The 12,630-nt window shown below is 37.6% G+C and overlaps 1 protein-coding gene across 9 annotated transcripts in view; it reads left to right on the top strand.

Moving 5' to 3' along the window:
• Positions 1-3,656, top strand: part of QKI (QKI, KH domain containing RNA binding) — a 164,979-nt gene extending 161,323 nt beyond the window's left edge. For all 9 annotated transcript variants that reach the window (XR_007506109.1, XR_007506111.1, XR_007506110.1 and 6 more), the window contains one exon: positions 473-3,656. Coding sequence is in view for 6 of the 9 variants with exons in the window: in XM_049801198.1 (XP_049657155.1) it covers positions 473-489 (17 nt within the window). In the remaining 3 variants the exon portion in view is untranslated. The remainder of the gene's footprint in view (positions 1-472) is intronic.
• The last annotated feature ends 8,974 nt before the right edge of the window (positions 3,657-12,630 follow it).

Consider the following 12,630-nt stretch of genomic DNA (forward strand, 5'->3'; position numbering starts at 1 on the left):
ACCAGTTATTAATAATCACATCCATCATTAATAGTTGCTTTAATGCTTGCACCTGGGGAGGTACTAATGCTTAATAGCAGTCAGATACTGATGCTGTGCACTGACTGTTGTTCCAGAAATCTTCTACCCAGTTCCAAAACTGTTCATCGTTTTTTGTTTTCCAATTTCCTTCATCGACTGCTACTAACCATTAGTCGTTAGTCGTATTTTATCTCTATTTCTCCTGTTAACCGGTTTTGTGGGAGCGGGCTTCTCCTTCACGTGTCCAAATCATGATGGAGGGCTGTCATGATTTTATTGCATTCTGTAGATGGTGTCGATCAGTATGTCAGAATTAAACATGCTTGTTTTTTTTATTAGTTGTGATTAGTTTTCATGTTGTCATTAAGCCGTCACTAGCTGGAACTAATCTCTTCTCTATCTTTTCTTTCTTTTTTTTGTTTTGTTTTTTTTTTTGTTTCTAACCACCCAGCCGCCACCGGCAACTAACCTATGACCTTCTGACCTCTGAACTCTTCACCCAATGATGACCTGACCATGCCTGCCTGCTGATCAGTTAACTGGTAAACGCCTTTGCTTGCCTGTCTTCAGTGCAGCGAGCTGGGGCACTTGTCCGTTCGTCTTACCATCTAACAAAACAGACAAAGAAATTGTTGTCCTCCAACTCCGCTTTTTGTTGTTCTCCTGTTTGGGTGAAAGTGGTTCTAGAACCTGCACTGAATAGTAGTAAAGCAATAAGGTCCAACTCATCCCTCCGCACTGATCATCCTCTAGTGTCCCGCCCCAAGCGAACGGTAAGGAGGCCTCGCATGAGATGGAGACAGATGTCCCTTAACTACCCGATGACAGAGGCAGTTACTGTGAGAGACTTCTAGGAATATTTTTCTTCTCAAAAAAAAAAAAAAAAAAAAAAAAAGAAAAAAAAAAAAAAAAAAGAAGTCAAAGCTCTCTCTGAATGTACTGTGTGATGATGCATCATGCATGAACCTTTGGTCAGGGATGTCGTTGGGGAAGGGATTCCAAAAAGTATTCAAAATTTGATACGCTGTTTAGTCACTACCGGTGCCCTCAAAGGGCAGACGTTGCAGCCTTTTTTTCTATTGCCTGCCAAATTGGATGTTTTAAAGGAACGTGTGCCATGAAATGCAGATTACGATGACTTTTCAGAACTACGTTAATGCAGAGAACAAAACAGCAACACTATTAAAACAAAATCTGAGTTTAAATTATTTTAACCATATTTTAATCTCCTTGGAAGATTACATGAGAACAAGGTACATGCATTATGTGTCACATTACTGGGCAAACTGTTCAAATATTTTTTTTAAACCTCCCTGTATAGAAAAAAATTTCATTAAGGATGTAAAAGCCATGCTTGCCTATTTGCTGTATACATGTAATGAAATTGTAGATAAAGTGTAGTGCATTGAAACAAAATGAACAAAAAAGTAGATACTTTTACTATACAAGGGTGCTGGTGCAGAAAAAAAAATATATTTTTGGAAATGTAGCATTTTATACTTTCAAGTGTTATAAAAAAAGAAAAAAAGAACAAAGAAACCCTTTATTTCATTAAATGATTTTTTCTGGTGGTTGTCAAGAAACAAAAGACCAAAAGAGCCTTTTAGTCTTTCTTTTTTATTTTTTAAGTATTGGAATAAGTCTAAAGAAAAGGAAGTGCCTTATTTTCTTCATGGTCATTTAGTCAAATGTCTTGTATAATCAGCTTCTCCCTCAGACAAGTTACTGCATGCCACTCAGTCGCCCAGTATGTGAAAGAAGCTGTGAGGAAAGACAAATGATGAGTTGACCATATTAATTACCTGATTTTTGCCATACTAGTGTGATGTGACTTTGCCAAAATCTCATTATGTAAAATACTTGCTAACTTTTTGTCAAACCAGCCCATTTTTATTTCAACCACTCTACTTTTTAAATCATAGCAAATGCCGTACTTGTGCAATGTAAACCAAAGGGTTCTGTGATACAGACTGTCTCCTGCTAAATGAGACTGTCAAATGACAAATGTTCGTAGAGCTGGAAGTATGTAATTTTTGTTCAGGGATGGAGAGGAGATTTCTTGATTTTGGTTGGAATAAATATACATCAAAAATAGTAGGCTTCAGCATCACCCAGGAAACTGATGTTTTGTGGATAATGAAATGGGAAGTGCTTAGCTAGTTTTCAGTTATAGTCTCTGAGCATGTCCCCGGTTTTCGCAAGCAGCTCCTGCAGTGGCAAACAGCATGCGAGTTATTTATTTTCAGCTCTTCTTTGACTATTGTTACACCTGCCCGTTGGCTTTCATAAGATAAGATAAGCAGGAGGGGGACATCAGCAAATTGTTTGAAGTCCAGCTATGCTTTGTTTTTAACCCTTATTTCCCTGAGATTCATATAGCTGGGCAATTGTAAGAGCTGAAGCTGTTGAACGCACAGTATTTAATTCTGAAAACATTAAGTATTAACTTTGTGTGGGGCTCAGTACTAAACTTGGCAAATATCAGGTGATAACTATTCCCCTCTTGTCAACTTATTCTCCTCCTGCAAATCTTCACAGCTTCCAAATGAAAGGTCAATAGTAAGCTAAGAGGGCTTACATTTTTAAGCACCTGCATGGTGACCTCATCTAACATCTTGTCTCACCTGGAAATAATTATCAGTTTATTTACTATGCAATAGACATTCATCCTTTCGTATTCAGCTAGCTTTTTGTTTATTGTGCCACCGGCTTTGTCTTCCTGTTACACATACAGTTGTGTTGATTTTACTTACAGTATATGCTGTGCCATTTTGATTTTATTTTGGTTGGTTGGTTGAATAAACTTGCGACACTCGAACATTTGAAGAGAGATTTGCTAAAATAATACCAGTATTTGATCCAGTTTCATCTCAACTATGATAAAACCTGGACATTTTAGATGTTTATCAAAGGTCTTTTACTGGGGGGGGAGGGGAAGTGTATGAAATAGATGTGTGACATGTGAAAGTAATGTTTGCTCTGAACAAACTTCTGAAAACTTAGTTGACAAAATTTTGGATCAACTTAAAAAAAAAAGCATGACTTTTGAAATCTCTGAATGCCTTGGTTCTCAGTATTATCATTCTTTAATGACTTTTTCTTTATTAAAATAAGTAGTTTTAAGACTTCTTTCTGACAGTATTATGTAATTTTTTTAGAGTGGGTAGATGGGAGTGTCGCTTGTATGTAACCGTACAGATGACATGTATTTGTCTATTCTTTATTATCTTAGTAGTTTCATGCTATGTATGTACCATAACCAACCTATTGCCTATGAGAAACATGTAAGATAATGTATTTACAGCCATTGTTACAAGTTTATAATGTATTTTTCTATCTTGTTTTATATGTATGTTATATAACATTCAAAAGAATTTTTTTCCTGATTGAGAAAAAAGGATACAAAATGCAAAACCCACAATTTTGATAACTGAAAAATTGCCAATTGTTTTGCAGTACTTTATTATATTGGGAGTGTTGTCTTTCTTGGGCTTTTAGTTAGCTACTGGATGAATACATTAGACATATTTGGGTTTTAGTTGGGTTTTTACATAGCTTGCATTTTAATTCTTTGGTTCTTTGCTGTTTCTATTAACCCATAGCATTATTTTAATAAATGTTATAATACCAACCTACTAACTCTGGACTATGTCTGTTTATTAACCATTACATGTTTAATTAAAATAAACAAATAAAGACGGAAGAATGTAAAGTCTTGAGTTACTGGACTAACCCTGAAGAACGTGACCACAGATAACACAATGTGACTTGTTTTTATGTTGTTTGTCGGCTGACATTCTGCACACTACTATTAAGTTGGCTTTGGTCATTCTGGCCTTTTACCTTGGGGAATAGGTGCCAGTAGAAATGGGAACAAAGTAGCATTTTTTGAGGCATTCTTCTTGTAGAGTCTTGCCACTTGCCTTTCAGCATCTGCATTACTAATTCCACACTTTCTTTTCCTTTCTCTAAAATAATTACTGTCAGCTCACAGCAAAAGAGCAAAGATGCCAGTGTACTGGTAAATTGTGACAGTGTACAGAAACCAGTTTGATTCTTTGTTGAACCATTCAGAGGTTGCAGTTAATCTCACAGTAATCGTGGTTTGTTGGTTTTGGCACCTGATTCACTGTTGCATCACATGACGTTTCTAAGCACAAAATACTTCTAGATAGAATTACCATACATCGAAATACAAAATCTGGGGGTTTTCCTTGCCAGAAGTGCCTTATTTTCTTCATGCCACACTATTTTTAAGGAACTTTTTTTTTTTGTACTTCTGCTATAGTCTATCAGTGTTGCCTAGCTCAGGGGAGTACAATTTCTGTAAGCCAAAGGTCAAACTGGATCATTTCCTAATGACTGCAGAAAGTACAAAAATACACTTTTCACTAAATTACCAAGCAACAGCCATTTCAAATTCCAGGGCTGCCTTTATGTGATCTTTGTCCCTGTGGATGACTGTAGCAACATGAACACAGGGAATTGAAATGGTGAAAATGCTGTTTTGAATGTACATCTATGCAAATATTTTTACAGAAACATTTCTCTTCTTTAAGGCTTCTGCTGTCTGAGGCTCCTTTACATATCCCGGGTCATCCTCCTAGATTAGTAATCTTAAGTGGACAGTAATTACGTCTAATGTCAAGGGAGATCCTCGATGTTGATAAACTCTTCAGATATCGACAGTTTTTGTGAAAGCCCATTTTTTCCTGTAGATAGTAAAAATTCAGATGAGGAGTCTTTGTTCAAATGCTTCCTTTAATTTATTGTGTTTCAAACTACGTATCTTGAAATCCATGCGATATAAAACTTAAGTTCTCACGGTATTGGTAGTACTTAAAATACAATGCATCTTTATTTTACGGAGAAAAATAGTCAAGCTCTGATGAAGATGTTTGTTAGTTTTCTAATGGCATGTAGCTCTGTTTTACAAAAATGTATAGGTACAGCTGAAATATCAATGCATTTAGAATAGTTTTGCTTGTACAGAAATAATTTTTAATTTAACAGATCATGAATATAATGCTATCCTAAAAGTCAGCCACAGGCAGATGAAAAAAAAAAATCAGGTATTTACAACAGATAACATCAGGGCCTTTGATTGGATAATGGCACAGTTGTCATTTCAGAGCCAATAATGTATATTCCTAAAGAATTTTATAAGAGGCACACATTTAAACTTGGTAAAGTACTCTCTCTGGTTTAGGTGAAACTATTCAGATACTAAAAGATGAGTATTTTATATTGAAGAATACTTCTATTCCCAGAACTACTGCTTTTCTGTAATATTTTGGTTTTTTATTAGATATGAACTACTGTCATACTTTGTCCACAGTGCATTTTCATCTCATTCTTCATTGTATGCAGTAGTGAAAGTTGCTGTAAGTTTTGAAGTACATTAAAGAACCGCAAAAAAAGAGGAAAACTCTTAAAATTTTATACTAATTATTGTTGTCCACCAAATGCATTTCTCAGTTTACCTAAGTGCTGCCTGCCTGAAAATTTAACTATTTTATACTTCGCCTGCCTATCGGAAAGAAGCAAGCTATTTTTAGAGGATGACGTCAATATTACTACATCACTGAAGCTAGGTTGTTCTTTTTCTTTATTATTTTTCTGGGGTTAAATTGTCCTAACATTTGAAAGATCATACATTCAAGTCAATTAGACAGTTGCTGTTCCATCCAATAAAGTGGGATTTATCTTAGGATAAATCTGTTTAATTTTTTTGGTAGGTCAGAATATAAAGTAAAACATCATAGGGCCTTTCAAAGTAAAATCTGAGCAATGCTATTCACTTCTTAAAAGTGAACTGTTGTACCAAAGTACAACAAATTTGGTTTCACAGGGAGTATTTTTTATTTGGTGTTACCAATCCAGAATATATTTCATAAAGAGTCTTCAAGGACATCTTTCAAGTGTTTTTAATGAACATATGTTCACTGTATACTGACGATACTTTATTTGAACATATCATTAAAATGTATGTCAAAGATCTGCATGTAACAAATGGTTTATTCCCCGATTGTACTCTGTGAGGGGGTCCACTAAAAAGTTCTCTGCCCTGAAAATGCAGGGAAACGAAGTGTGTTGCCATCCATGAAGCAATTACTTTAACTCGGGGAAAGCATGAGTATATGAAACTTAATTCTTTGTGTCTGGGTAAAAATAGCATTCATCATAAATAGCACATTGTACAGAACGGAATCTGAGTAACACATTCCTAGGGCTGAAAGCATGTAGTCGTCATTGGAATTTCTGTTTTGGTTTTAACATATTTGATATATTTTTCTAAAACACTATTAATGGAACACTGTCCAAATAACACATGAACCGTAACATTAACACATGGTAATCAATGTTGAATCAAACTGGTTAACGAAAGTACAGTGCTCTTCCTTCTATGTGCCTGCGCACTAATTGCAGGTGGTACGGTTCTGCACAGGAGGTGGGTGTTAGGCACAGCAGGTTGCAGTGCTAATTTCTTGGTGCCAGCCGTTCGGATGTCCGTCTTTGACGACAGACTAACTGGGAGGAATCTGACTCCCAAGGCAAAGATTAACTGAGGTCTGAAGCTCTTGGAAGAATTAATTGAAAAAACAGCTACCACAAAACAACATATATACATATATGCTTTGACTTGTATTGCAGCAGTTTGTGTGAAACATTTAAGGTTTTGTTTGTGCAAAATAATGTATTCTGAGGGAAGAACAAACCTGGACGTTGCCAAAACACATGTAAATAAAACACCATTTATGACTGTACATTATGTGCAATAAAGTAACTGGAAAAAGTGCATGTACTTTATCCTCAAAAGCAAACTGACAGCTCTCAAAGCTGTAGCTATAGTTTTATTTTCTGAAAAGTTAAATTTTATTCTGTATCTAAACAGCAGAATAAAGAATGTACATTTTTCACACTTCAATTTTCATTAATGCTTTTAGCAGTGTTATGAAAGGTGTTATCTGTTGAAGAAGCTTAAATTTTCATGGTCATCTGATTACCAGGGTATTTTTTGCTTAAGAGTTTCTTATTGCATATGCTGCTGTTTGTAACTGTAAATGAAGTGAGTATGCAATACATTCTGTAAACATGCAATGCACATTTTGAATGTAGATTTGTGGATGCACCGGTTCTATTAATTTCTTAAAGATGACCAAGTGATCTTGATGTTACTGTACTTCTGTAAGCATCATTGTTAGAATTGTTTAGAGCAAATAAGGAAGAGGGATACTACTTTGTAGTAAAGCTAACACACTGGTTTGGGGGGGAGGTTCTGGTTACTACAGAAAATGAAGATAAGAAATCTGCCACCCTAGCTAGTATGAATCTAGTGAGACACACTTTGGAGAAGAAATATTACAGTGTTTTAACATTTTCGATAATAACCAGTTATAGTTTAAGACAATTTCTTTACCAAGGTATTCTTTGCTAAGAAGTCTGTCTACTTTACAGCAGTTAAATAAAAAATTATTTGCTTCAGAAGTAAGCATATAATAAGGTTAAATGTAGCATCTTTAGGAGTCTGGTAGAATAGGGGAGAGGAGGCTAAATACCAACATTTAGGTACACTTTCCCTCCTGCACTCTTCTGGGCAGGAAGAAAAATTTGGCATGATTAGCATTGAAAGATACTTTCCATGATGAGCCTCAACACAGTGGTGGCATACAGTCGTATCTGAGCTAGGTTTCATCTCGGTAGTTCATCGAATGTAGAGATGGTATTTGCCGGGTGCCACTCGAGGAGGTAAAGCAGCCCTTGACCTCTTTGCCGTTACTCTGGGTGCCAACGCAAGGACGCCTGTGCGCTGCAGTCCTGGTTTGAAGCGTGGGCACGGCCTCGCTTTCTGTGCCGTCTTTGGCTGTGCTGTGCAAACCCCCTCCTTCATCCATCTAGATCCCTAGAAAACAGAATTGTGATGATCTTCCTTCTCTCTTGCACGCAGTCAGTAATACCTATTTGTGATCATGTGCCGGCTAGGAATTGCATTAATTGGTCTACAAATTAAAGTTGTATATGGAATTTAATGACTGGAAAATTTCATCAACAGACTTTACTACTGTTCTACCAGTGCTGTCTGCATAAGTGTTTTGGTATGTTTCTGGAGGATGGCCTAACATTTCTAGATGTCTCCTGAATGGTTTTACTACGGTTACTATAGTTCCCTTGAGGAAATACAAACTTAACCATTATCTGTGTCAAAATAACAAGAAGCGTTCATACCAAAGAGTGCAAAATGCAATGTCTGAAATGACTGTCTTTGACATTCAGGTCTACCAACAGAAGTAGAAAGAGATATTATCCAATTGTTTTCTCAGTATCCACATCAAGTTCTCAAACAGTTAAAAACAGATGGTTCCTGTTGAGTTGAACTCTTCTGAAAATTATCAACCACAGATAACCTGTAACTCCCCAAACTATATATTTTAAAGATTTTTGTTACAGAATAGCGTAGCAAATATTTGCCTTTTTTAATTTCAGTCACTGCATTTTCAAAGTGTTTTCATCTTCAGCAACAAACAAGGTTGACTACTTTGAATAGTAAACTGGATAAACTCAGAGGTGAGGTTCAAGGAAAAAAACACCAAATAATGGTACCTCTCAGCACTGCATCATTTCAGCAGCTCGTCAGTAAACAAAGGTGCTTTCTCTAAATTTTACGTATTTGTAAACCCCTTATGCAGAGAGGAGGCTAAGCAGAGAAATTACTTTTGGTAGTGGAACCTTTTCAGAATGAATTCTGTGGATTTTCAGTTCACTGAGGGTGGCCTTTCTGAGACAGGAGGTATTTCCACTGCCTGAAGCTGGGAAGGTCCCAGGTCCTCTTGCCATAGGTCAGTCATTCAGCAAGCAGTTGTCTCAGTGTTGCTTCTGGTTTGCTTTCATACTCTCTTAAATTATGAAAATGAAATGACATCTTTTGTATCTGGATCTTTTTAATATCATGAAAGATGTATCAGTCCCTGCCTTCTAGGACAGTGTTTCAAAGGGATACTTTTGTAATTGAAGTTACTACACTGAAAAGGCAGGTTGAGTGAGCAAGAATATTATGGGAAGCATGTTAATATATGATAAAGGTACTAGGGTTGCTATTTTGGAGTCTCACTGTATTATGTGCATTAGAAATGCACAACATAATAATAGTGTAATACTTATCTTGTTAGTTGTGCACACCTTTCCAACTATGATTTCCAGACAAGGTGGTTTTCATGGGACTAAGAATGTACCTCGTACAGTTCAGAGGCAGTGAAATGACAAGATACTGCAAATCACTCCTACATATATGCCTTTTCACAGAGCACAGCCTTTTTCAAATGAAGGTTTTAAGGTCTTGGCCTCAGATGTTAGGTGATATATGGTAAAATTGTGATGCAGGGAGCATAGTTTCTTTGTTAGCCTACCTGCTAATCTCCAAAAGTTTAAACATCTGTTACTAATTCTGAGATGTTACTGCATGTTAATTGCCATGGCAAATAGCAATTTAACATGGGTGCAATCTGGAGTCCTTCACGTGCAGTAGTAACTCCTCTGGATTGTTTCGTAGAGGTTGGATCCAGTTACTTGCATGCTCTTATGTGACTTTTCCCATATAACCTTAGTGATGAGACAATTTTGATTCTTTCCCTGAAAGGCAACGAATGAAGCAGATCTTCAGCTTTGTTTCTGAGAGAAAATAGGAAATGTATACCTATCTGGACTGAAAGAAGATAAAGAATAACAATAATGTCAGAGCTTTGAATCCTGTCCTGAACAGATGAATAAAATTACTTTGGACTTTATATGAGCCAGGAGGAGGAGACAAACCTAAACAAGAGCAGCACTGTCAAGAAGCCCATGCTATGTTGACAAGAAGTTCATCAGAGGCTGTAGGCTGGAATTTTAAGTGAAGGAAATTGAAATTATCTCAGTCCTTGAAGAGCCGGTTTGCCATATCTCCCTGTTATCTCAAGCAAACTTGTTAATTTCTCTGTTGGAAATTTTTCCCTCCTTCAGCCTAATTTGAATTTCATGTTCTTTTCTTCTAAGGTTCTGCCCTGCCCCCTTCTGTGCTGTCTTACATTTCATAGACAAATTCTCCTTTCATTAGGATGGCCAGGTGGCACAGTTTGTTCTTGGTGTACAAAAACTACAAGCAAGACTTCAGGTCTAAATCGGGATGTGCGAGTGTGAGATTATTTAGAAAGCCTGTTTTAAATATACGTGACTCGGTCCAAGCAGATGGAGGAGGAACGTCTTGCTGGCGAAGACACAAATCTAACACTTGGAACACCTGGGTTTGAGATGCTTCTTTCATTGCTGATGATTTGTGCAATTTTGGGCAAGACCCTTGCAGCCAAATCCACAAAAAAGAGTCAGATGAAGTGGGAACTAGGCCTTATTCAGGTGTTGAAATACAGAGCGTGATTACATAGGTTTTCATCAGAAAAGTGTTTTTATGTTATTCCATAAAAGAAAACACCATCACCGTATCTTCTTTTGTCCGTTTTTAGCAACAACATCAACGAAAAAGAAAATCCCTGGTACCCAGAGACAACATACCCGCTTGAGTGCAGAGGGAAAAGTAGCGGTCAACAAATCCCCATCTAGTAACTAGCTTAGCAGCTCAGCTGCTTGGGTATGTCTCCCTCCCCATTTTCACATGCACAGCATGTATGGTCGTAATTTAGCCTTCTGCATCTTTGTACCTCAGTTCGCTGTTGGTGAAATGAGGTTAATAGGAGTACCCTGGTAGAGTGTCGGCTGTGGATGATTGCATTCAAGACTGCCGAGTGCTCAATCGGTACAACGCTGAGTGTTCTCTAGTAACATCACAGTGTCCAAGTGTCTTACGATATTGAATGTACTTAAAAATAAAGCTTGTAAGCAAAACAAAATACCTTTGACTTCTTACTTAGTCAAACCCACGGTATAAAAAGATTGCATGATCTCGTAGGCCAGCTGAGTTCTAGTCTCAGACCAGATTACCTCCGTGGGTACCAGCAGTGACAGAGATGGCTGTCTCTTGCTTTCCCTTGGTTTGTGTTCATAACTTTCTCTGTCCTGCAGGCTCACTGTGGATGGACTGAGCTGCATTCCAGTTTTGCACAGTGTCGGCAAGTCCGAGGACAGGCAAAGGGACAGAGACACAGCTGCAGGGAACAGCACTGCTTTGTCTCTTCACAGGTGGAATGTAGAAGCGGGGAGTGCTGATGGTACTTGAGACCCAGGAGGACAGGCAAAATGGGATTGTATTGCAAACCTGCTTGGTGGAAGGCAGAATTTCCCAGTGCAACACGGGAGATGGGCATGATGATAGTGCTAGAGTATCTAACACAGCACTTTTTACTTGCTGGATTGTTAGTATCGTCAGACAGCAAAATATCAAGATTTTTTAAATTTTCTGCTGCCTTTTGGGAAAATGCTGATCTGCTCCGAGAGCTCTTGGTATTCACAGAGCCTGCTGAAGAGTCCAGCATGCAGATACTCTCACTGATCTTTGTGTGCTGAGGTTGAACAGCTTTGAGCTTTTGACTATAGCAATCCCAGTACCATTACAATACAGTGACGGTTTAACACATGATGCCCTTTACAAACCTAGATCTATTATAATACACAGTAAAGTCAAGGGGCTGGAAAAAGATGGAGTGAGGCAGCATTCTGCATTAGTGTTAAACAGAGGTACGTAAGTGCTATTGGCTGTAGGAGAGGATGCTTGCGACATATACCATCTTCATTTGAGAGCTGAACTTAAAAATTGGGTGGTTTTTTTGAAATCCACATCCAGGTGCTGGATGATGCCTTTTGTTTTGTTGGTATGGCTCTTCCTTGACACAAAAGTTAGCATACAAACACCGGGTCTCTTCTGCAATCACATGAGGCTCTGATTGTTCAATTCTCAGGCTACCATAAGATTTTTGAAACTGAAATGCCTTAAAATAATTAACTTTGATGCAAGAACAACAATGTTTGCAGCCTCAGGCTTGTAGCTGTGAACGGTTACATTTAGGATGCCAATTTTGCAGTAAGCCTTCTACTTGCTTCTGAAGGAAAGAGATAAATGCTGTTTGTAAGAGACAGCATTTTGGGTTTCTCAAGCAAGAGCCAGCATTAGCAGGTAGGTATAAAACAGAATCACCTCATCAGCCATACTGCTAGTCCCAGCAAAGCCCAATATTAGCTAATTTATCCTCAGTCACACTCAACCACGTCAGCTGGCACCCAAACACTTTTGGGCCAGCCTCAGTATAGTGGAAGGTGTAGAAGTGGGGATTTAGCTCCTCCGTCAGGACTCTTCTAAGGTTTTATGTTGGTGAAGTAAACATTATTTTATTAGTTTTATTAGTTGTCATGTATGTCACAGTGATAATAATAATTTATATTAATGAAGTAGGACTTTCACCTGCTCTGGATTTGTCTTCAGATTTCCCTGTGTGAGCGAACCCTGAAATAAATTATTTCCACTCTGGCAAGCGCCTGGTTTAAAACAAAAGTGAAACCAATGAATGAAATACTCAAACTTCAGGCTCTTTTTAGAAGGGAAGGAAGCAGTAGATAATGTTGCCTTAGAGCAATTTCTCCCTTGTCATCCCTTTTTCCCTTGCAGTTTCCTGTCACTAATCACTGTGA

Source organism: Accipiter gentilis, chromosome 5, assembly GCF_929443795.1.
Source record: "Accipiter gentilis chromosome 5, bAccGen1.1, whole genome shotgun sequence".
In the NCBI taxonomy this organism is placed as follows: Eukaryota; Metazoa; Chordata; class Aves; order Accipitriformes; family Accipitridae; genus Astur; species Astur gentilis.